General features: G+C 39.7%; 1 protein-coding gene across 7 annotated transcripts in view; it reads left to right on the top strand.

The window, feature by feature from the left end:
- The window catches only part of arhgef18b (rho/rac guanine nucleotide exchange factor (GEF) 18b), a 47,142-nt gene extending 21,413 nt beyond the window's left edge, over positions 1-25,729 (top strand). For 5 of the 7 annotated variants that reach the window (XM_027158337.2, XM_027158330.2, XM_027158363.2 and 2 more), the window contains 20 exons: positions 33-84; positions 2,810-2,945; positions 3,027-3,133; positions 3,515-3,655; positions 4,437-4,687; positions 5,397-5,522; positions 5,856-5,973; positions 6,354-6,608; positions 7,966-8,042; positions 8,403-8,581; positions 9,785-9,858; positions 10,499-10,684; positions 10,918-11,055; positions 11,574-11,689; positions 11,907-11,963; positions 12,339-12,386; positions 12,907-13,368; positions 20,376-20,676; positions 21,920-22,042; positions 22,619-25,729. In XM_027158337.2, coding sequence (XP_027014138.2) covers positions 33-84; positions 2,810-2,945; positions 3,027-3,133; positions 3,515-3,655; positions 4,437-4,687; positions 5,397-5,522; positions 5,856-5,973; positions 6,354-6,608; positions 7,966-8,042; positions 8,403-8,581; positions 9,785-9,858; positions 10,499-10,684; positions 10,918-11,055; positions 11,574-11,689; positions 11,907-11,963; positions 12,339-12,386; positions 12,907-13,368; positions 20,376-20,676; positions 21,920-22,042; positions 22,619-22,737 — 3,066 coding nt within the window. In that variant the 3' untranslated portion in view covers positions 22,738-25,729. The remainder of the gene's footprint in view (positions 1-32; positions 85-2,809; positions 2,946-3,026; positions 3,134-3,514; positions 3,656-4,436; positions 4,688-5,396; positions 5,523-5,855; positions 5,974-6,353; positions 6,609-7,965; positions 8,043-8,402; positions 8,582-9,784; positions 9,859-10,498; positions 10,685-10,917; positions 11,056-11,573; positions 11,690-11,906; positions 11,964-12,338; positions 12,387-12,906; positions 13,369-20,375; positions 20,677-21,919; positions 22,043-22,618) is intronic. The other 2 variants (XM_047808429.1, XM_027158371.2) reach the window with 2 other exon arrangements.
- Positions 25,730-26,294: the final 565 nt, after the last annotated feature.

Below are 26,294 nucleotides of genomic sequence, written 5' to 3'. Positions count from 1 at the left end.
TTAAAGTGATTTTCTTTTTTCCCCCTTCACAGAGTAAAGATTTTGCCCAGAAGAACCAAGCAGCTGTTCAACCTAGTAGTCAAGGTGAGTTTAAAAAGCTTTTGTCCTTCATCTTGTACCCTGAGCCATCTACAGACTCCCTGCAACTCTGTGTAGGATAAATATTACAAAATTGGATATATGGAGGGATGAACTATCAGAAGGTGTTGTTTAATACTCTGTATCAGCAGCACTGACGGTAATGCATCTGCCAATCCCAGGTTTAATTTAGAATTCATGTATTGAATTAACGCACTTCTAATTCGAGGGTCGGCACCCTGCGGCTCTTCAGCCCCTTGCTGTGGCTCCCTGCAGCCCTGACAAAAATGCCCTGTAAATAAAAAAATATTCTTATTTATTTTATTATTTATTACACAGTGGACAGTGTTTCAAAAGCAACAGCCCTTATCTTGGTGTTTTGAAGTAACAGATGTGACACTGAAAATAAAGATTTATTATTTTGGCGCTTGAACACCTGCCTCTGCATCTGCTTCCTGCACCCTGACCTGCGAGTAGCTGATGTTACAGTCCAGACCCCTGCTCTCGTAAGCTAACTATGGATAAGTCTAGAAAAGAATCTTGGATGAGTTTAATTCTGCTTGGTCAGATTTATTCGCTTTCGCTGCCAGCCATTCCGTATGTTTGATGTATCGTATTGGCAGACAACAAAAACAGTAGCGCATTTGCTGAGTAGCCAGGGCCAGTGACAAAAAGGTAACTACATTAGTGCCACCTTGCTGTGCAACTAGGCAGCCTTACATCTGCATGAAACAAGAAATTGTGTTCTATTCTTTAAGTTCAGATGTTTTGTGGCTCCAGGTTAAACTTTATCTGGTGGCAGAGGGGCCAAAATGGCTCTTTTGGTCTCCAAGGTATCAAACCCTCGGTCTAATAGGTTATTGTTGCTCAGAGACATGAACTACAGCGAAACATCCACAGATTTAAAAAAACATGGAACATTTTCTGTAAGGAGATGTTTAACATTTAGGAGGAAGGAGTCTCTAGTGTCAGCACTTTGTAACTGTCAGAGGTAATGTTGTAACTTTAAACATTAAACAGGGTGACCGTTATTATAGACTGATTAAAAACATACACGTCTTGTTTCTCCGATCGAGCAATGAAGCACTTTTTGGCATGTAGTTCTAGTTAAATCATTATAAAGAATCACATTTCAAATCTTTCATTTTAAACTGCCCAGCCTTTGCACTTCCGAAGTGGAGTCACATAAATCCTGTTTATATTTGATATTATTTTTTACAAACAGGGGTCATAAAGTCTGTCGTTTTTCTATATAATCTCCATCTCATTCATTGGAAGTTATCGTGTTGTTTGAGCGAATTTGCTGGATTTTCTCGCGATCCTGATACTCTGTGTTTTTCTGTCTTTGTGGCTTAACATGGATAAATCTGGGCAGCTTCTCCTGTGAGTTGGAACCCCCTGACACCAAATTAAAGCTGTTGTGCTGTAGCTGAGATGGTAATTAAAATGAAAATATGGCCCTTACACTGACCTTCAGCATGGTCTAGAAAATTCGGTGCAACTCGGATGGTTGAATTCTTTCAGGGTTGTAGTAAGTAATAAAAGATGATGATGATGATCTGTTACTCTATCGACTGCTCCTGTAAGGAGTCACCATAGCAGGTCGTTGGTCAGCATGTTTTATTTGGCACAGGTTTTATGCCCTTCCAGGTGCAGCCCTCCCATTTAATCAGGGCTTGAGACAGACACTGCAAGTGCACTGATATGTGCAGTCTCCAGCCACTGAGTTGGTTTCCTGTCTGTGAATCGAACCCAGGCTGGATCTATGAATCAACTCGCACATCTCCATGTTTGCAGCAAGTGAGCCAGCTAACTGTAATATGATGTGATGTTGCCTCCACAATACACCAATAATAATGATAATGGATTCAATCAGCAAATATATCTGTATGTGGACTAAATCATACACTTGTGTATAAGGTTGACTCATTTTAAAGGTAAGATGTGGGTTTTTTTTTTTTTTTACTGATCTCAGAGATTCAGGTTGAGCAGACCATCCCGAGTTTTCAATCTGAGGGGATGTTTGGCTTTGTTTTTGGCCTATTCCCAGCTCATGAACCATGACTTACGAGTTTTAGCTGATTGCATTAGGAAACACCTCTTTGCTTGATGTAGGTGATTAAATCCTGAATGCAGTTTTTTAACATCCATGGCATCTGATTCTAGGCAAATAATCACAGACGGTGTGGTGTGAGCTGATGTTACTTAAAGCTACACATAAGAGAAAAAGGATAAAAATAACCTATTGAGATATCACAGAAAACTGCCCACGGTAATATACCACTGGCTCACTAGTCACCTGCATATTGCTTGATAAAATAACATGCATGGGTGTGTATTTGGGAGGCTGATTATCCTCCCCCATGGGATCTTTCTAGTTATAATTAATCTCAGCATAAAGCATTCTGTCACTAAGCTTTCGCATTAAGCTCCTCTCCCACGCAGCAGGAGAGACGAGAAGGAGAGACGAGAGGCGAAAATCAGGCTTGTCTTTTCAGAATTATAACTTGTCTCTTTTATTTTTTTCTCCATATCTGTTGATGGTTCTTCCTCCTCTGAGAAGTTGTGTGAGTGAAGATGGCCCCTGCCACACGCAGGAAACATAAAGCATGGAAAAAGTTCACATCTGCTTCACTGGGGTTTCTCTTTGAGTGTCACCGCATCGGCTGGCATCTCGGCAACTCGTGGCTTCTCCATTCCTCCCGTTCTTACTTGTCTCGTCTCTCCACAGCCTTGAGGGAGCCGTGCCTCGCCTCCGATGGCGCCATCCACTTGGCTACAGGCATGACCGTCCTTCCCCGAGGAGCCAGCAGGCAGCAGAACGCTCACAGCACCAACCACACGCCCAGCCACACCAGCAGCTCCAGGTCAGTGGTGATAATGAGATGGAGTGGTGGTTAGACATAAAGACTGGATTCCTTACAGAACTTTGGGCTCTTCTGTTTCAGCTCTATCACAGGGGAGATGGATGAAGTAGACGCATTCAAAATCAAACGGCACACGGAGGACACCATCTCCATTGCCCCTTCGACGGCTGAGTCTGTCATCGTGGAAGGTGAGATAAATGCTGTTTTTATATATATATATATATATAAATTATTATTTTTTTTTTTTGGAACAATTTTATTTTGGATTTTAACCAATATAGTGTCCAAAACCACTATTTTGATTGAGGGCATAGACTGCAAAATCTAAACCAAATGTTACATTTTGGACTGGTTCTATCTAGAAACCCTGACATTCGTGCACAGAAGACACTCTCTGCACTCTGTGGCAGTGGCTGGTATAAAAGCTGTGTGCAGTGCCACTACACTGAGAGCTAAAAAAAATGTTCTACTAATAATCTTACAGTTTTAAGTAAAACATTTAGAAATAGCATTTTATGAAGTACATTCTAAATGGTAAAGGAACCATGTGTGTGTGTGTGTACATGTAGATGCATACTACAGCTCTGTGAGATTGGAGCTGGACTTGATGGCTCAGGACTTTGAGGTGGAGTCATGGAGTTTGGCCGTGGATCAGCATTTCTTAAAGAAATATTCCAAAGAAGTGATTAAGAGACAGGACGTGATATATGGTGAGTGTGTGTGTGAGTTGTACACCTACACACCCCATGTGCCACACCTTTCACAGTGATGAGTGCTGCACAGCCTCAGAGCACGTTATCTCAAGTCTTATCTCTTACCAGCAGGTCAGCTGAACCTGTACACATGTAGTAGTGAGTTGAAATGGTGAACAAAGTAGTACTGCATATATATAATCTTTAATGAAATTCCAATATAGGGCCTTTAAAAGCTTAAACCCCACACATACACACACAGTCATCACTAGAGGATGTTATTCACTGGAGAAGGAATGTGTCTGGGATTTTGTTTTATTAAAGTAAATGCACTCCATCAATCCCGCAATGCACCACGAAAGGTAGTGCATTCATTTCATGCAAAATGCCCATAATGCTCTGGTGATTTGTTTTAAATAAGACTTCTTAGCAATATAAAGAGTGTATTTAGCTGTTTTGTAAAGTCTTTGCTTTAGTCACATGACCTTCATTATCCTCTAGATTGATGTGTGTATATATCATACCTATCATTCAGTAACCTAAAAAACATCAGTAATGTTCAATGGTTTTTAAATATTCGTTATTATAAATAAAAACAAATAATCTCTTTCCGATGTAAAGATTCATGAACTTTTTAAAAGCATGTTACAGTTCTATTAGATTTTAGATTTGCCACAAATTCTTAACATTTTACAATGTTGAAGATTCAATATCAAATTTCTTACACTTTTCAAATATTTGGCACAAAATGCATGTGTTTATTCGTCAATATTAATTCTGTGTGACTTGTTTGTTTTAGAGCTGATCCAGACAGAGATGCATCATGTGCGCACACTAAAGATCATGCTGCTAGTGTACGTGCACGAGCTGCGTGAGACTCTGCAGCTGGACGAGCGCAGACTGGACTGTTTATTCCCACAGCTTGAAATCCTGCTGGATCTACACGGCCATTTCCTGTCCCGCCTCCGTGAACGACGCCAGGAAACGTTGGAACCGGGGAGCCAACGCAACTACGTCATCCACAGCGTGGCAGATATCCTCAGTGAACAGGTAGTTTGCATCGCGGATAAAGTCAGGATGATCACAAACACTATATCACAACGCTGTCAGGTTCGAGATTCTGATTGATTGCTGTGAAATGCTGTTTAACTTCAAATCACAGATTTATATTAATGTTCTCATAGGTTGGCATTTTTATAACAGCTTCTTCAGATGTACTTGATGCGCCACATAAACAAGGACATTTCTGACACACGAGGGTCAGTGCTTTGTAACATAGAAGTTAAGAGAGAGCTTGGTGAGGTGACTGTTTATAGCCGTCACTGGTAATAATGAGTATGACCTCGTTTCATACGAGTTCACAGCATTCAATGTGTCTTTAAGCATCGAAAAAGTGCATCTTATATAATAAATGGAAATCATAGTTTCCTGCAGATAGCTGGGATATCAGAGGGATTTGGAGAGCTGAAGTTAACCCTGCTTCATCACACCATCTTGTTTTACATTACTTCTTTATACCAGCCTGACACGGGTTGCTCGATTTTTACCTTAACAGTAAAGAGACGGAGTTAAAATGACTTCGTAAAGGGGGGGGTAAATAGAAATGATGTAGAACTTTTCCACTTTTAATTTTCCACTGGAATTACAAAGCTGAAGTAGCCACCTTGTGACAGAAGCTTGGAGCTACCAGTTCAGCATCATTCTTCTCGATAGATTGTGTTCTTTTGATGCACATTTAGACCTTTGTTTTCTCGTGCAGTTTTCAGGTGAACTCGGAGAGCGGATGAAGGAAAGCTACGGCTTGTTCTGCAGTCACCACACCGAAGCCGTCAACTACTACAAAGAGCAGCTGCAGAGCAACAAGAAATTTCAGAACCATATAAGGGTAGGTGGAGAAGATGGCGTTCCTCTCTCATTCCTTATTTTGTGAATAACTGCTGTATTTATTTAAACCTTAAAAACACATTTATATCATTCTAACTGACTACTAGTGAAGACTGTAAACAGTATTATAATGACATGGTCCAGAGTTCTTTTCATAACTTAAGCACATAATTCTTATTCTATTCACGTTGCTTTTGAAATAAGGAACTTGTGCTAAAACAGTGTTGATTATAATCTTATTGTTGTTGTTATTATTATTATGAGCATCCAAATAATTTAAAGTCTGATTTTATTCAGCACTGTGTCACTGTTTTGTCATTCCTTTTATTTATAGAAAATAAACAACTTGTCTATCGTGCGACGGCTCGGCATTCCTGAGTGCATCCTGCTCGTCACACAGCGCATCACGAAATATCCCGTTCTCGTAGAGCGCATGCTGCAGTACACAGAAGGTCTGGCCTGGTTTAATAAATGTACCATTTATATCAAAATACATAGAGAATCAAGTGAGAATAATGAAGGACAGTTGGACTTGAAAAAAATCCCCAAAGCAAAGACGTGTCGTACTTCAGGTTTCTTTCGGATTGTAGTGATGGGAGATGTTTTTACTTTATTTTAGATACTTTTCTTTAACGGTATCTTTAAGGTAAAAAAAAAGAATCTGTCAGTTGCACTTCTACTGGATTATTGAATATATATAAAAGGTTATTACACAGAAGTGCATCAGAATTAGTAAATATCAGGAAATGAAAGCTGTCACTCTGAGCTGTCTATCAGCGTGTAGCAAAACCTTCTGATACTTGTTATAATGTTGTCCGTGTTTTCTCCACAGCCAACTCTGAGGAACACGAGCAGCTGGCACGAGCTCTGGGTCTGATAAAAAGTGCCATAGTTCAGGTGGACTCTCTGGTGAACCTGTACGAGAAGGAGACGCGGCTCAGAGAGATTGCTGCCAAGATGGAGCCTAAAGCGTTCGGAAAGATTAAGGATGGACGCATCTTCAGGAGGGAGGACGTGACGCAGGGCAAACGGAGACTTCTTTTTGAGGGCATGGTCAACTGGAAAGCCGCCTCTGGCAGACTCAAGGGTACGTCTACGAGTCCTGAAGCTGTGCTCATGTGAGCTGATGACAAATAACTAGACCCAGATGCTGTAATAAATACACGAGTGATTTTCCTTCGATCACTGTATAAAATCAAATGAAATACACTTCCATCTTAGGCTGCTTTCATTTTTTGTTCTCAATCACTAGTGAATATTTGATCATTTTAGACATTAATTTATGTATTCAGGTTAACACTGTGTGACTTTTTACCTGAGGGATAAGCGTGTAAAACAAACATGGTTGTCAAACTGCTGGTTAAAGCGGCTATACAGAGATTTCCAACCTGCTGAATTAAAATATGCAATTGCCAGAGTTCCAGTGTTGCATTTTAACTAAAAATAACAGCAAGTATATTTCTGTGACCTTCATCGGGACAAGCAGCTCGGACACTTTTTTGATTTTCTGTCTTTCTTCCTCAGAGTTACACCAAATCTACATTGTTTATAATAGTAAATCTAATTTAGCTACTGATACTTGCTAGAACTGACTAGTCTAGTTTTCCCCATCAGCAATTTAATGTCAGTAAACCGTAATAAACTAAACCATGTAATCATCTGGTGGCTTTAAAATACTGTCAGTATCAATTCTCTTCAGCGCTCGGTCATAGAGCTTTAGAATAAAGGATCAAACATTAAATCAAATGATCAAATATCATTTCATTAAATCTTTGGTCTTTTATTATAAAGCTCTATGACCGAGCACCGAAGAGAATTGAGTATTTTAAAGCCACCAGATGATTACGTGGTTTAGTTTAACCTCCTAAGACCCGAGCTTTGGTTTGGCTTGCATTTTAGATGCAATGTGATGTCCACGTATGTTAATACTGTCTACTGATCATTATCATCAGTTATTCGTGTAAAAACAATTCATTTCATTAGATTTGAATGCGTCTGTACAAACGTTTGCAGGCTACTGTACGAGTTTGGGAAATGTTTCTCTTTAATTCACTTTAACTCATCCACAGACACTTAATTTCTTTATTCTGTATTAATGCTTTACAGATACAGAAACGTATACAGAATCCATTATGTTATTGTTTTTATGTCTCGTGTTGTCTGACTGATTTTCTGAGTGATGTCACTGTAGAATGAATGAAATCTCAAAAATATATTGTGTGTGTGTGTGTGTGTGTGTGTGTATATATATATATATATATATATATATATATATATATATATATATATATATATATATATATATATATATATATATATATATATATATATATATATACAATACTTTTGGTTTTTACACTGAGAACTTCTCAGAAATGTTTCTCACATTCTTTTCCTCACTTAAACAACACCGGATTAAACCTGAACGCTTCTCTTTCCATCAGATATCTTAGCTGTGCTGCTCACAGACGTTTTGCTCCTGCTACAAGACAAGGACCAGAGATATGTCTTCTCTGCTGTGGTACGTTTAAGCTTTCATGCTCATTCTCTACAGCATCTATTAGTGAAAATATTATAATTAATAGAATAGAATATCCACTTTTTTGTCAGTGTTAGTGCTTTAGGAAAATAATAAAGACAATGTAAATTTAAATGCGTTTCAGTTTCCTACACATTTATAATACATACGGTTTCTATAGTAACGGTCATTCATTGGGGATTGAATCAATCGCAGATTTAAGTGTGTTGAATCATTCTTTGTTTAACTGTCATTACAAATAATACTTTAACCACACTCACTCATGTGACATCATTATGACCCCCCCTAGTGAACTGGAGTCAGGATTTTTATAGAGGGTAACATTTTTGCGGTGTTTTGCAGGACGGGAAGCCGTCGGTGATCTCCCTGCAGAAGCTGATCGTCAGAGAGGTGGCACACGAGGAAAAGGCCATGTTCCTCATCTGCGCCTCGTCCAACGAGCCTGAGATGTACGAGATCCACACGTCCTCAAAAGAGGAGCGCAACACCTGGATCACATGCATTCGCCAGGCCGTCGACAGGTACAGCCAACGTTATCACTTTAAATGAAAAAATAAAAGCGGGTAGAGTGAATTCTTTCTTTTTATTTACATTTACATAGGAATCGAACTCGCAACCTTCCGATCGGTAGCCCAACACCTTAACCACTAGGCTCCCACATCCCCATTATGATTTAATGTCTTACAGAAAAAGCATTAGCTATAATAAATCTAATTTTGCTTCATGGGTGTTGTTAAAGTGAAAACAAAACAGTATGAGGGCAGTGACATAATGAAACAGGAAATTACAACTAACAACAACTTCTCAATCATTTCTCAGAATATTTTGGAATTTGTGATGTCAGCTTTTCAATGTATTTACAGTAATCCCTCGCCACTTCGCGGTTCAAGTTTCACGGTTCAAGTTTAGCGGCCTCGGTGCATCAGTGATTTAGATTATTCATAGAAAAATAAAAATAACAACGGTTTCCCAGGATGCCAGACAAAGAGAGAAACTCTCTGAGGCTTTGTACATAACCACGGGCACTCAGACAAGGCACGTGATTGGCTCCTTGCGCATCATCGCATCCTCTCCCAGCTTCTTCCCTTGTTGTATCTCGGCACACTCGTTAATACTGTGTCTCACGTATTGTGTTTTCGTTAAGCCCTTACAATGCCTCCTAAGCACCATGCGCTTGCAAAAGATTCCACTAGTGAGCCCAAGAGGAAGACGAAGATTATGACCATAATTGAAAAGGTCAAACTTTTAGATATGTTAAAACAGGGCAGAAGATATGCCGCGGTGGCACGCCATTATGGAGTGAAGGAATCGACAGTGCACTACATCAAAAAAGACTTAAAGATTTAAGTAAAATATATGTGAGTGAGTGAATGTATAATATTAAGGTTTTATAATTAAATAGATTTAAGAAAAAAATATATATAAAGTATAAATATACATATCTTAAACATTCTGGTACCCACACACACGCATACGGAAATTCCTATGTGGGCAGTCCTACTTTGCGGATTTTCACCTATCGCGAGGGGTTCCGGTCCCCATTAAACGAGATAAACGAGGGATCACTGTATACTTTTTTTTATTAGCCTTTTTTAGTTTTTTTATTGTGCCAATTTGATATCACATGACTCCACTCAATATGAGGAATTTGGTAGCATTTGTACTTGGCTTTGCTTTCTTTTTGACGGTGTGTGTGTGTGTGTGTGTGTGTGTGTGTGCTGCAGCTGTCCTCACACAGAGGAGAAACTCTTTACTGAAGAGGAGGGAGTGAGACAGCAACGCTTCAGAGAAATTCAAGGTAATGTATAACTTGAGCTAATTTGGGGTGCAAGCAATCAGTTGCTAGGTAACTAGTTTGTGAGCATTTTATGATTTGTAGAAGAACTGAAATGGATGTGATAAATACATGCATACATACATACACACTGTGAACTATATATGTCTTGAATTTTTTACTATATTCTCTATATTTCTCCTTATGTTTACCTTCTGTTCTGTGTTTACAGTATGTTCTGTCCATTGTAAAAAGTGCTATACAAATAAACTTGAATTGAATGGTGCTTAATGCCTTGGATCCCAGTGATCCTAGCATCTTGTGCTTGGGGCCATGGATATTAAAAATATTAAAAAAGCTGAGAAGATTAGTTGAGTAGATAATCAGCATCAGCAAACAATCTCATTTTTGTCTTTATTTTGAACAAAAATATTTTTTTGCCAAGTATTTTATTAGTTGAAACTGTGACTCATGACAGACTTTTAGTCTATGCAAATAATGATCTAAATCATAAAGAATGAAAGAAAAGCAGTCCGTAAATCTAAAAGATAAAACCTACTTCACTTGCATTTATGTGAATTGGCCATTGCTGGGAGGGGTCAGAACTTTAGCAGCTATCTAAAAGGAAAAGATGATGATGATCTAATAACATTCCTCCTCACAGAACATCTGACGATGAAGGATGCTCAGATCAGGCAGGCTCTCACAGACAAACTGCGGTTGTTTGCCGATCTGGCCGAGTGTGTGGGTGTTTCAGAGGACGCGGGAACTCGGTGTCATCATCTGCTGCGGGGCGACACATCAGAACTCCAGCAGGGGGAGCAATTGCTCAAAGGAGCCATTACAGAGGGTATCTTCCGCACCACACCTCCGCTGTTATCACTTCACAGTGCTGGGCACATAGACTGCACTGAAACTCTCTCATGGCCACTTGTTGGAAATTTGTTTATTAGACAGTAAAGGAAGCGTGTGAGCGTGTGTGTGTGAGCGTGTGTGTGTGTGTGTGAGCGTGCGAGTGAACGTATCTGACACCGTGTTGAGTGAGACTCTTTCTTTCTTTCTTTCTGTGTCTCTTACCTCTAGTGGAGAACCTGCAGAACATTCTGGTGTCTAATGTGAAAGTGTTTTCACACACACAAGAGAATCAGAGTTCCAACTCACTGCCCAGGAGAGTGGGAACATTTGGAGGCTACGACAGCGCAATCAGTGTACTGCAGAAACGTACGAACTCTTACACCTCATTCTCCTAATTTTCTGTACTTGCAATACCTGAGCAACAAGTTACACACATCTTAATCTCTGCAGAAGTGCACACTACAGAGTGCTCAGTTATTTCAGCTTCATCTGCTGTTATAACATGCAAAACATACTTGGGACTTCCAGCCATTATAGAAACGTAATGACATATAGTACAATGCCTCTGTAACGTCATCATTTATCAGTCTCGCATCATGATTAATGACTTGTATCATCACACATCTGTTATAATGGCTCATTTGCATTGTACTTCAGTAATAACATGTCCTTTATATATCTGCCATGTTATAACAGTTCACAAATCTATCTGTAATAACAACTTAACATCTGTTCAAAGTCACTCCATCATCTTGAATGTTATATTGGCTCTCTTAATGTGATGCCATTTTTTGCAGCATGCATGATATACATATTGTAACAGCTTCTTAATATTATTCATCTTTTATAGCATGTAAATGTGTGTTTGTGTGTCTGTTGTACAGAAGGCAGCATGAAGAAACATTCAGGTGGAACAGGAAAGACCAGGGATAGGAGTCAGAGAGCCAGTTCAGACCCTCAGCTTAAAGAAATGGCTGCAAGTCATGGACTAGAAGAGACTGTGAGAGAACACGCACGCGCACACACACACACACACACACACACACACACACGCGCACGCACACACTTAGTGTTCATCTTTCTGAATTCCCCTAAAAGACACAAGAACACGAGTCACTTTGCTGCGTTTCTCTTCATGCACTTCAACATCATCAGAGAGATCTTCTCTCTCTCTCTCTCTCTCTCTCTCTCTCCCCTCCTGTTTCTCTCTCTCTCAGGATAACATGACTTTACCCAGCTGGAATATGATCTGCTCCAAGTTTCCAAACACAGAGGTGAGAAACTTCCTCTGAGCTCTGAGCATATTCGGCTCATTCTACAACTACTACATACGTTTAATGTTGTTAGCCAACATGGTCCGAGATCACGTCTCTCTTTCTGTGACCGAGACCTACGGGCTGTGTTAAACATAACTGGATAAAAATGTGGCCGGTTCATTAAATAATGAAAATGGTAGTGGTTGAGAAATTGCTGTGTTCTAAGAGGAATGAAACACTTCCGGATGTGCTGTTTTAGGACAAATCAAGGGTAACTCTGCTGTAATCACACCAATCAGTCACTGATTATTTTCCACTGACACTATGACAGAGTGTTTTATTTTATTGTCACCCATGGCAAGTCTCATTGTTTCTCTTTTCCTGTTTTTGCAGTTCTCTGACCGGGTTCTGCGGCTTTCCCAGCAGCTCTACAGTCTACAGGTAATGTAATATCAGCACAGTTAAACAAGAGAATTATACCTATGTGTCAGGGAAGGTTTAGAAAAGCATCAGGCTGTAAACCTTCACCAAGACATGATTTGAGTTAAGCAGGGTTTATTGTGTTTTAGTTGAACCCTGTAGTTCTCCCCTGTGGGGCAGTTGTTTAAGCAGGTGAGAACACAGCAGCCAGGCTCATGTCCGTGATCATCTTAATAACCCCGTCCACATATAAGTGAACATAATTGCAGTTTTAAAAAAAATGATAGTTTGGTAAAGCGATTCAGCTTCGACTCGACTGCAGGAAGCAAACAAAACACACGGTGTGTTATGGGTTTGCAGACCTGAGGTGATGAAATGCAAACAGGCCAAAAGATTTTGTTTCTCTCTGATTTGGACTTTGGACTAACAGAAGTGAAAGCAACCAGAGGAGACATTAAGAAGTCAAAGTCAAAATTAAAGATCATCCATGAGGTCCTTCTGTTTAACCAATCTGTTTTTTTTTCTGTCTTCTGGTTTACAGGCAATCGTCTCTCAGCAGGACAGCGTGATTGAGCTGCAGCGAGCATCTCTGTTCTCAGCAGAGCGGCAGCGGGGCACGGATGTGCTCCTGGAGCAGGAGAAACAGAGGAATCTGGAAAAGCACCGTGAGGAGATGGCTCACTTCCAGCGGGTCCAGGCGCAGCAGCAGCAGGAGCAAGAGCGCTGGGAGCGCGAGCGCGCGAGACAGCTGAAACAGAACGAGGCTGAGCAGCTCCGGCTGCAGGAGAGAGAGGACATGTGCAGGAAGCTGGAGGAGAGACTTGCTCAGGAGAAAAAAGAGCTGGAGAACCAGAAGCAGAAATACCAGCAGGACCTGGAGAGATTACGCGAATCCACGCGAGCTGTGGAGAAGGACAGAGAAAAGCTCGAACAGCAAAGAAAAATGAATAAACGCAATACGTCAGTCATCACACCAACAACATACAGTGCTGACACAGTGCAGGTGAGTGTAGAAGGTCTTGGACATTGGCCCAGCAGTTCTTCTCCTTTTATTGATTCTTTTAAAAAATAACAAGATAGTAGATTCTGATCAGGTTTATACTTCATCAACCTATATGAGCTTCCTTTAGAGAGTGTAATATAATGGAGTTAAGGCCTGTGTAGTGCACAAGATACCTGATAGTACACCTTCACATGGATAGAAAGAAGAAACATAAATTTAGGATCCAGTTGCATAACACATTTAGATGGTTAAGTAAAGTAATACATGATAGAAAATAAATATGTTGTATCAAAAAAAAGCCAATGCTTTTATTCTAAACTCTTCTCCTACATCAAGCAGCAAGATTCAATTTATTCAAGTTATGAAATTCACTTGAACATCCCACTCCTTTTTTGTGTTGAATAAAAAAACAATCAGTTTGGCTTGAAATACACCACATGGCTAAGGACACATCCATGCAAAAGGAAAATTTATGTTTGCAAAAACCTGGCAAGTTATACAAGAGCGTCTTGAAGTATTGGGAATATATAGTGTATATATTTTGTACAGTCCATCTTTCTTACAGCCTGTAAAATGTGCAAGCTGTTCAAAGAAGGGATTGTCTGCTTCTCCATCTCGCACAACTCTAGTTTATTGCTGCGTGTTGAAACGTTTACTATGTACAGCAGTAAGGTAATAAAACTTGCCCATGTGTGTATCAAGCTGTAGTCGTGGAAACGGTGCATGCTGTGTAGCCTTAATTACTCTGCTGTTTGCACAAACGACATAACTGTATTTATAGCTCCAAGATGTTACTTTGTGCAGCTTTTCGAGGACTTTAACACATTCAGTGTGGAACGAGTGAGCAGACAAAGCTATACCGAGTCCGAGTCGAGTCTCCTGTCTGAACGCTTTGGAGGGGTTAGTGTTTCTATAGTAACGCAGGGGACTGTAGGCTACACGGAAATGCTTATTGGTTTAACGAGTCTCCAGTGTTTGCGCTTTGTAACAGTCAGAGATAAAGATGCTTCTCCCAAACAATCAGATTTTTTTTTTATTGATTTCAAGAGAGAGAAAACACTGAGATGATGAGGGCACATGGCTGTTTCTAGCTGCATATAAGAACTAGAAACGGGTGACTATTATGTTCTTTGTGATTGTGGGCAAATTACTGTGGTGGTTATGAGGAATAAGACTCTTTAGGGTGGCATCATTGTGTTCTCATAAAAAATGGAGCCTCAATGGAAAAAAAAATCAATAGAAGCAAATCATCACATCTTGTGTATATGAAGAAGGAAGGGAACCGAGTCTGTGCTAAGTAAATTGTTGGAGTATTTTAGTAATACAGCTGGTATAAAAATGTATACACTTCAGTTTAGCAGCACACATCTAAAAAACAAAACATCAATACTCCAACCCATAGCTCTTCCTGCAGTCGAGACGATTTGAAATCAACTCGTTTTCTCGAAGAAATCGGTGTCGCTTGAAAGCAGTCGGACAACGCTGTGATCAGACACTCGCGGATCTACACCGAGGAGGAGGAGAACACACCAGGGTTCTGTTTGAACACACTAAGTACTGCACACGTGAAAACAGCCTTACTCTCCTTTCTCCTCGGTTTTATTTTCTCACCAGTTTCGTCTGCTGTACTGTAAGCATAGACCTCGACCTGAACAATAGACCACTGTGGCACTGAAACACTCCTCCGTTTCCTGCCCCCCCTCAGAGTGGGAACGAATTGCTTTTGAACTGAAATCACCTTCTAACGACTATCAGCTGAGCCGCTCGACCTGTCTCTGTGTAAACAGATCACACAGTACAACACAAAGCCGCTTATTGTGTAGTGCGTCGTAGCACTGCCAAGCTGAGATAACACAGTGTGTGTGTGTGTGTGTGTGTGTGATGGTACACTGAGATTTATGGGTTGCAGTGTTTTATGACTGTATGTTGTGTGTGTGTGTGTGTGGAGATGAATATTTAATCTGATCTAAGCCTTTTGTCACACACCTCCGGTTCTGTTTTCTGTTTCTTTCTTTTTTTTTCAGCAAATGTGTGTAAATGTGTTTGCACATGAAGGCAGGAAACAACAGTTGTCTGTCAGGAGGGTGCACTTGATTTTAAAAGCTTTGACTAATCGTTCATCCATCACTCCAAGTGCCAACGGGTGAAGACTAAAATCTTATAAAGTCTTTTACTGTTCTAGGGAAATAATCGGTGTGGTGACAGCATGGTGTCATGACGCAGAGGTTCTGTTGGCACCCTGAAATGAAATATTTTCCCATTACTGCAAATCCTGAAGTGTTTTATTTCTATGAAAAGCACAGAATTAAGGAATGATGGTTGCATCATTCCTCTCCTTCGTCAGCCAGAAATCAATGCAACAAAACAATACAAAATAATAATAAATCCTAGCTGAGCAGATAAAGATGTAAAGTTGGTTGAAAGCTCTGACACTGGAGACTCCATCCATAAATGTTAAACATCATCTAGAAACCTCCTTACCTTTTTTTTTATTTAGTTCTTTAGAAAGATTTATGCAGTTAAGTGTCATCCGTACAAGTTAATGTGAATGGAGCTGTTACTACTGATGATTAATTAGAATGAGTATGTTCATATAAACCTGCGACAATGTATCACCACCTTCTGACCAGTCAGAGGCTATGTCTGTATAATTAGCGATGAGGAGTGTGTGTATCTACCAGTTTATTGCTCTACTACGTTAAGACATTGATATTATGCACCTAACAGATTCTAATCTGCCGTGTCTCATCTAGAATTTGTTCAGCTGATTATCTGTGTGTGGTTAAGTGAATTAGTGCCAGACTGGAGGTGTCAGACAGATGATTATCTAATCGTTGGTGATCAGAAATGAAATGAAGTGCGTTGGTGATGTTGGGGGGGGGGGGTGTTTGTCGGTGGTGGTGGTGGTTAATGTCTCAGGTGCGGTCACGGCTGACAGAAAACTCCTGGGCTCTCCTGGGTTAGCTTTGGTCTGAACACAAAGAATGATGTCACTTAATAAGTAAGGAATCAAACATTACATGTCATGCTGTTATAGGAAAATAATTATCAATAGACTCGTATTCTTTTCTACTAGCAGCACATATCTAAGTGTTTATTTCTCAGTAAAATAATACATTTTTTTGTATTTATTAAAGAATGAAATGAGACTTTTTATTTGTAAGAAATCACTCAGAATTCTTATTCTGGGAGGTTCACAAAATGAGGCATTTCCTGTTCCTTACTTACTTTATAGCCACTGTAAACAGTTATAACCTGTTTATATGGAAGTGGTAGCTCAGTGGTTAAGGTGTTGGACTACTAATCAGAAGGTTGTGAGTTCAAATCCCCAGGCTACAAAGCTGCCACTGCTTGCTTGACCCTGAGCAGTGTGTGTGTGTGTGTGTGTGTGTGTGTGTGTGTGTGTGTGTGTGTGTGTGTGTGTGTGTGTGTGTGTGTGTGTGTGTGTGTGTGTGTGTGTGTGTGTGTGAGAGAGAGAGAGAGAGAAGGACAGAGAGATCAAGTGAGCGAGCCAGTGTGGGCTTGTCAGGGCATGTTCACACCTTATCAAGCGTCAGTTTAAATCTCCTGTCTGTGTGAGTGTATATTATGTTTCATGCTTAAGGGATTTACAGTCCAACCAAACGAATTGTGAAATGCATTGTGTATTTAGGAAATGAGGATTTATGATAAAGGTTATCTTTGTTCAATTGGGGATGCAGTTGAGAGATTTACACATGTTCATGCTGCACAGTAGTTGTGAGATTTAATGTGAGGCTCACAAATGTTTAACCCCAGAGAACTATCAATGATGTGTTTATTTGTCTTCACTCCTGAATGTGTTCTTTATTAGTTTTCTTGGCCTTCACCTCATTAGTGAAATAGTTAACTTGGTTGATCACGGATATGAAGATGATGTGCCGAGAAGTCGTGGTCTCAGTGCAGGAGGCATGTCAGTACCAGTGGAAATGGTCATGTGTATTAAAGGTGGGTGTGGTCACTGTGCTGGTCATCCCATTGGAGATGGTTCCCCTGATCACCAGTTCTGTTGCTGGTTGGCGTGTCCTGTATGCCTCAGTGTCCTGCCACTCACATTGAAGTAGGCGTGGCCAGTGTACCTGTCACTCACATTGAAGGAGGTGTGGCCACTGTACCTGTCACTCACATTGAAGGAGGCATGGCCACTGTACCTGTCACTCACATTGAAGGAGGCGTGGCCACTGTACCTGTCACTCACATTGAAGGAGGCATGGCCACTGTACCTGTCACTCACATTGAAGGAGGCGTGACCACTGTACCTGTCACTCACATTGAAGGAGGTCTATGTGCTTGTCATGGAGGCATGACTTTTATATCAGTTTAAGCTGCATTGATGTAGATAATGGATTTTCTGCTGTCAGTCCACAAGAAGAGGGTGTGGCATCAGCTTCCCGGTAAATGTGCATCCACGTATTGGTCCCAGTGAAGTTAGGTGAGGTCTCTCACACCAACAGTGTTAACAGTGATGCATATTGTATCTCACTGAAAAAGCTGTAAATCATATTGTAATGAATCGTTTCTGCCTTTTTAATAGCATGATCTAATTACTACCTTCCACCTCTCATATAAACACATCTGTGTTTATACTCCCAACGTAAATGTTTTTATTCCAGTACTGGAGTCATGATTGTACGATTCTTTATGATTCTGTCTTATTATTGCCTCTCCACTGTAGTTTAATTTTCCTGAATGTGTTTATACACAGCACACATCTCAGCCTCAAAAAATCCTATTATTTTGTTTCCAAGGAATTTGTTATGATCATGTTGAGTCCTGGTTTCTGTGCAAGGGGAAAACTTCTAAGGTAGGAATTTATCACTAGGATTTAAGCGCTAGCTGTTCAAAGGGAACTCCGCTGTTTGTGGCCAGAGGGCCTGAAATATGTTGTAGAAGGAATTCGGTAAAGTGTGAGCACTGGAGGAGCCACAGCGTGTAATTTGCTTGCCAGAAACCTCTCGTTACTGGTCCACAGCCAGCTTTAATTGTTTGGGTGATGTCAGTCAAATGTTTTTTTTCCTCCCCTTTTCCTTCATCCTGTCGTTTTTCCCCATATGCTCAAAACGACACTGAGAGAGGGAGGGAGGGAGAGAGAGGAAACAATGGAGCATCTGTTTGAAGACAGACAGGAGTGTTGTTAAAGCTTGATGTGCTCTGCAATAGCGGTCTCGCCTCTGGGGCAGATCGCAGGGCGTTCAAACTTTAAAGCATTTTTCTGCTTTCGTTAGTTAATAAATGAGATTTGGTCACAGTGATGCAGCCATCACAGCTGGGAACATCTGCCTCTACAGAGAAATGGAAAGTTTAGTATATGTCCTGTTTATCAGCATACAGAGGTCTGAGTCCTGCACCTGCAATAGAATGTCTGTGAAGTCGGGGCAAGGCTTATGATAATGGATTTGGGAAAAATATCAATGAAAAACAAGATTCTTTTTTGTAGCTAAATTTCACATTTATTAAATAGCTGCTGTGTATAGCTATTATTATTATTAATATTATTATTATTATTTTGGCTTGGTATTAATTATTCATGGATGTCAAGGAAGATTTTATGTAACCCTGTTCATGTGTATTGCTGCAAGCAATGAAATCGTCATCCTTGTGCTTGAGTTTTCTGTTATTTAGGATTTATGATGCACAGTGCAGTAACACTGAGCATGATCAGTAAAATTGAGCACCTGTGAACTGCATCAATAAAAGTGTAAACACTGCTGAAAGGAAGTGGGCATGTCTCATTTCACAGTGCTCGCAGCAGGGAAGGTACGCGACTGTTTCTCCGCATGCCTGCTTCACTGCGCCATGCCATACTCCACTGCACCAATATATGTGTGTGTGAAATTTACACCACCTTTCTTTTATGCCCTCCCTCGCTGATACTGATATCATTCACCATGTGTCCTGGGTATACTAGGCTTACTACACTACACAAGGCTACACAAATAATCAGATGTGTGTTTATTGGATTTGTAGGGAGAAGGAGCCACACACACACACACACACACACACACACACACGTGTTTGCTGTTAGTGTCAGGAAATGAAAGATCTTTTCTCATCTCTCACACATGCAACGAGACGCTTCGTTTCTCCAGCTGTGTTTGATCAGTTTATCCACAGCTCTCTGATCTCATCCTTGTGTGTGGGTGTTGGTTGTTTTCCCACTCAGCAGGATGTGGTACACATCTGCTTCATTTGCCTTATACTCCTAAAGTCCTCATCCATGTCAGCTCTGTCGGCTGTCTCTTTCAAAACCCGTTAGTCCTGTAACTGAACAGAGTCGTGACAGGAAATGCCTTTCCTGATCCTGTGGTTCGAACTTGGCTTCTCATGTGACGCTTCTTTTGCTGTGGTTTAATCAGGTCCTGTCTTTCTTTTTCTCAGAAATTCACCATCAGGCATGCTAATGTGCTCCACACACATCACCCACAGCTGTACTGCCTTATTAAATTTTTTTTTTCTTCCTTTTATTTAATTTTTTTTTTGTTACTGTGATCGTTCCTGTCTCAGAAGAAATTATCCACCCAAACACATAATCAGTAAACTGTAGCTATGGTGCAAACGGATATGGTGCGTTTGTGTCAGGAGATATTTAACATTTATGGCAGGAGACTACTGTGTTAATGATTTGTAACGAACAGAGGTAAAGCTAGACGTAACCAAGATATCTCATACCATTTACCTCAGATGTTCCAAATCATTAAATGTAGTTATTAACGAAAAATGATTTTTAATGAAAATGCAATTTTAGTTAATAAAAAAACGTACAAGTCTTAACAGACTTCTGTGATATAATAGGAGTTAAAGTTTAATAAGTTGTGCTATTATATAATAAGAGTCATCCAGCTCATGGTGTTAACAGGGACTAAATTTTGTCACACTGTGCTATTGTTGACACAAAGAGCTTACTTTGTTCTAACTCTGTGCTTGAATTCTCTGATCTCTTCAGTGCTATTCACATTAAAATGTTTAATTCTCCTTCTGAAACTCTCCAGCTTCCCATGTCCTCCAGTTTTAACGGTGACAACTCCGGCTCGGATTCCATCCGCCAGTCCCTCCGCTCCACCGTCTCCTTATCTACTGCTGATTTTTCTGAAAGGATAGACCTGCCATTGCGCCGGGAGAGTGGCACCACCGTGCCTGCCAAAACAGAGGTGCCCATCCACCTGGTCAGCACCACCAACCAGCTTCACAAACAGGGTGGAGTCCAGCAGCAGATCCCCACCAAGCTGGCCACACTGAAGAGCAAGGACAAGAGCAGCAGAAGCAAAGGCTCCCAGCGCACTGACAGCTCAGGTAGAGCTACTGATCACACAAATACATGCTGCATGTTTAGGGTTGAACCTGCAGTGACAACAACTAAGTCAAGATCCAGAACTTTTATAGCTCTTCTAAATGAAGGAGTGAGGTGAGAAAACAGGATTTTGTGAGTGATGAGTTATGTGAAGTGAACACAGTAGCAGAGTCTCTGGAGTTTCTCACGTGATTTGTAATTGGTGAAATACTCGAGAGACTTTTAAATGAAACCGGGAATCTTTCAGTTGAGCTCAAATGTGTGTCTTTGCTGACAAAGACGAATAGCATGTAGGTGCCTACTTTAATAATAAAAGGTGCCTGTACTTTAATATTTAGTGGAACGTAAGAGGAGAAAACATTTGCTTTGTTTATTCTCCTGAACATGCCCAAAGGGTGCCAATACTTTAATCTTTAAAAGTGGAAGTGGGATTAAAGTGGAACAAATGTTCATTATCTCCATGCACTTAAACACAGCTAAGGGTGCCAATACTTATTATTTCATTCAGTTAAAAAGAAGCAAAGCTTCACTATGGCCAAACCTCCAAGTATTGCTATGTCCTGTTTAGGGATAATGCCTAGTGAAGAGGAAACCATTTGGGATTTGTTCCCATTTAGATTTTACTCTGACCTCGGGAAAGAAATGCAAGATCAAAATCAATAGGAATGTGAAATTTTAATTATATATTGATTCTTAATTAAAACACCAAGTTAAATTGAGTAACTTTGATTGACTTTGAGTAAAGTTTAAGTTAATGTTTTAAACTCTTAAATCTGCCAGAGAAATAAGGAAATTTAAGACAAGGGAGAAACCGACGCACTACACAATTCTACAGGAGATGTTTGTGCTTGCAGAGCAGCGACTCTAGTTAGAGGAGCCATTAATCAGGACGTCTGCACTGTTTTAGCTCTCTACACACGTCACTGCTCAGCTTACAAGCTGCCCGGGTAAGAAGGGGAAACCAGATTTAGCCCCAGTGTGGAAGGACTGTAAGTAATTTGCTAAGTTGAGGCATGGCTTCCAGTGGAAAAGCTCTAGCATTCACACCAAATGCAGATCTCTAATGCACTTCAGACTTCACTTCCTGATCGAACACACCTGCTGTTTCTTATTCAAGCCGTGTGCGTACTCCCGAGCTGTTTTGGCCATGCCCCTTCTCCCTTTATACTGTTACATTTGCAGATTGAAGTGAGAACTGTTTATGTAAGTATAGTAAACTAACCTGAGCTAAATTTGTCGTTGCAGCTTCAGTAGACATGAAGCACATGCTCTCTCTGAAACTGTCCCGAGAAACAGAGAGTTCTGTAAAAGTTCGACGCTCTGTCAGTCCTCATCAGCAGCCTCAGCTTGCTCCAGCTCCAAATACAGGTGAAATCAACAGTATTGAGATGTTTAATATTGTCAGCAACCTGATAACCTGACTATGTTTAATATTGTCAGCATGGTACCTACCTGCACCTGGCAGATTGTTCAGAAGGGTTTATTTTTTACACGGATTTATGAATTGTAAAATTAGAACATTTAGTGACATGTAGTGACAAGTGGCATGTAATTTCCTGAAATATTGTTTTGTGAGTTTTAGAGAAAAATGGAGCCTGATGTGGTAATGACACGGTATAGTAATAGCCTAACTGAGATCAGGAACGAACTTTCACTGACGTTCCACATCATTGTTTGTTTATTTATTTCTATATTCACAAGTGTAAGTATGAATGAATGATTACATAGTCGGTATCGTATAAGATGAATAAAACACTTACTAAATATTCAGCTTTGCTGTGGTGACAGTAACTCATCACACCGGCAGGATTAGTTTCCTTATCCAAAGTAGAAAGAATAAAGATCAATATACCAGCATTACTTAGCTTCATTAATGCAGAAGTCTATAGATGTCCCCTAATTGTGTGTCTGTCTGTGTGTGTGTGTCTCTCTCTCTCACTGCAGATCCCCCTGTCATTGGAGAGAAATACACATCAGAGCCTCAGAAAGTACAGAACCAGAGCCTCCTACAGTCCTACCCTCTCCCGGGTGACAAAGAAAAGGAGGATGTCATCTATTTCTGAGTGTCTCGTTGCATGCTGGGAGGTGTCACACGCCTGAGTCGATGCTGGGATGTGCCGGACAGAGCATCACAAGAACAGAGATTTTTTTTACCTTTTTAGTTCCCTGGAGGAAAGAATCTTACACCTTATAATTCCCTTTTTAATAATGACAATAGAAGTACAAGATAAAAGAAGAGGATAAAGAAGTTTTTAATGGGAGAAATGAAATCTCAGAGGAGCATGTGGAGGAGAATGAAGTGACCCAAATGATAGGAAGGACATGAGATTAAATGAAGGGTGTATGAACAGGAGTGAGCTGTGTGTGCATTTACCTCTAAACCTTATTTCTAGAAAAACTGTCACGGAACGATTTGTGGTGTGTGTCACGGTAACAAAAGGAAAAAAGCACAAATGTTCGGTTGTATGAGTCCTGTTTTGTTTGTGAAGGAAGCTTTTTATCACACTACCACCTCATTTCACTGTTGGGCAGAAAATGAAGCAGAACAAGTAGTGCTCAGCTTATTAGATTCTATAAGATACCCAGTGAAATCCTGCCATGTTAATACCCTGAAGATTTTCCTGAAATCTTTTTATCAGATAATATGTAATTACTTATTAGTAATTATTAGGGATGCATCGAGCTATAAAAAAAAATCTTAAATCCTGGATTGATATTTTGGAATTTGTATCTTTTTTTTTTTTTAGATCCGATCTGCTGCTGCTCTTGTGCGATGAGTTAAAAATGTCTTAAAGCCAGCTATCAGTCTCAAATATGTAATGGCAGGAAAAGCTTCAAGGATCAAGTCTCTTCACAACTAGATTTATTAATGTTTAAGTTAGAATGTGACGATAGAAACATAAAACACAAACAAAATATCATGATTTTCAGAGCTGTGCGTAATGAAAACGTGTGAGCTAAACTAACTTTATAAAGATGCTCCATATTAAGTACTACTGAATGGGTTTTAACATGGTGCCAGGAACATGATTCTTACCTTAAGGCAAGTTACGTTTGTCAGAGTCATCTTCTGTTTCTCTCAGTGCCAAACAGATCAAACAAGCGAAGATCAAACTTCTGCCTCTCTGTGCTTGAATGATGTCTCCACTGAGAGTGAGCTCATTAAACACACAACACATGCATGCTGACGAGTGCAGAAAAAGACTCCAAAGCGTGTGTAGGTGTGTGCTGTGTATGCACACTGTTCTTATTTACCATGTACACTGAAGCTTTTTGGCACTTCTTTCATTAATATTTTCTTTTCCAGCTCTTCTTTTCAAGTTCACTAAGCTGAGTTCTTTTCTTTTTTTTTTTTTTAAAGATGTATTTATTTTAATTTGAGACACACAGCATCATGACCCGAGTCAGATCAGCTTGGATAGAGAGGGACGTGCTGTTGGAAAATAAAAATACAAAACAGAAACCCAGTGAAAGAGTGAAGATGACAGACACTGATAATTTAATATTCTGTTGGATAGTGTTATTTCCCGTTTGGGTTTTTTTTAAATTTCTTACACCATGGCGATAAAGAGCACGTCACCCATTAATACAGACTCAGCACAGGGTTCTAATTGATTGAACACTTTAAATATATGTAAAAAAAAATAAAAATACTGGCCTTTTAACTCAGCAACATTTTTCAAACGTGGACCATTAAATACAATGTTAAAAAAACTAAACAATTAAAACTACACAAATTAGCAAACCGGTGCCCATTTGAACAAAGTAAAAGCGATTGGTTACACATTACTGCTAACGTTTCCGTGCTCTGTACATCACTCTTTATTCTGCAGTTTCAATGTAGTTTAATTGCTACTTAAAAATATTTTGTTGTTTTAACTGCACATTTGAGAGGCATACGCGGTTGCCATGGTTACACTCCAACAGGCTTACACAGATTGGAAACCTTGATTTGGAATTGATCTAGTTTAAATAACAGGAGCTGTCAGCCAATCAGAAGTGAGTATTTTATGGCAAATGAGATGTTGAAGACTGTCCTGTTGTTACTTTGGTTGCAGCACTGATTTTGACCTGCTCACTGTTTAAAAACAAACAAAAATCCAGCACCTGTTAGCCAATCAGAAGTGTTTTTGTGGCCATAGTAAAAGATGCTAAGTTAATGTGTCGAGATCATTTATATGCCTGTATTTGTTTTTTACACTCATTCGTGTGAATCTGGGACTTCCCTGTGATCAGAGAACACACTCTGGAAGGATTTGTGTATATTTGCTGTTTGTACTGCAGAGTGCAGGGTCTCTGTGCACGAGCCCGTGGTTTTATTGTGTATATATTGTACATACGATGTAGATTTGATGCTATGATGTCTTATAAGACAACAAACTTTAGAGCACATTTTTTGGAGTAAGGGAATATCAAATTTAAATGCTGTAATTCTTCTTAGCCTGTCAATCATTTTTCTTTCTCCTCCGCCTTATTCAGAGCTCATCCTTTAGTGAGGAACCAAAGATTCACTCCAAGATTCTAACAGCACCTTTGCATCATTTCCTGTAACACTGTAACAATAATCTCTCTCTCTCTCTCTCTCTCTCTCTCTCTCTCTCTCTCTCTCTCTCTCTCTCTCTATCTATCTATCTATCTATCTATCTATCTATCTATCTATTTTTATCTCACTGTCTCCCTCCCTCTCACTTGATCACTGTGATAGTCTTAAGAGTTGTGATGTTACATTGTATTCTGAGATGGTTTATTCAGCCATGTCTTTTTCAGTGTGGTACTGTGCTCTGTTGAAGCATATTTTCCTGTAATTTGTAACAAAAGAAAAAAAAAATTCATCATTGCCAATTACACTAGTCACTTTTAGTATGGAGCTTGAGGAGTGTGAAGGAGAGTTTTGTGTGCTTGTATTTCTGCAGATGTTTTAATGAGGTTTGTAGCACGCAGGAGCACTGTGATTATTTTATACTTTTTAAATTTTACTCACAAAAAGAAATCTAGCTGTAAGACGCAAAAACATTCTTAGATGTTTCCATTTTAGTAATAAAACATCTGATGGTACACGTGTCTGTTTTATTCTCCCTTTTATTTCTTTTTTTATTACATTGGAATTATTACTTAATATTTCATTATGCTTTATGATGTCCATCAAAGTATGTTACTGGATTTGTGTGAAAACCGAAAAAATTGCATACGGTTTGAGTTAAGTTGCTACACAAGGGTCTCATAGGAAAAAACTATGCTGAATAAGAAGAAAATGGGTTATAGAATGGTTACAAATATCTTGCTATAATGTGGGGAAAGAAGGGTAAAAGGCAAAAAATGAATTAAAATAATTGAAATGGAGTTTGTTTATTTTATTGTTTATTTTAATGTTATTCCTGCAGCAAGACTATTGAATGGCGAGTAGAGAATAAACAATAGCATAAAGCATTAAAGTATAAAATCAGATTTAGTGTTTGTTTTCATCTCACAATGGTTCGAGGATTAAACTTTGGTGACCTCTACCATGACCTTTGGAGCAGTTTCAGTTCCCTCAGGGTATCATATTGTGGGAAACATGGAAGCACTTCTGAACCTCCCACAGACATATGAGTACTCTGTGTTCTTTTTGTCTGTCTTTGTC

This window comes from Tachysurus fulvidraco, chromosome 2 (assembly GCF_022655615.1).
Source record: "Tachysurus fulvidraco isolate hzauxx_2018 chromosome 2, HZAU_PFXX_2.0, whole genome shotgun sequence".
Lineage (NCBI taxonomy): Eukaryota > Metazoa > Chordata > Actinopteri > Siluriformes > Bagridae > Tachysurus > Tachysurus fulvidraco.
Note: the sequence above shows the minus strand (reverse complement) of the source record. Positions and strands in the feature narration are given on the sequence as shown.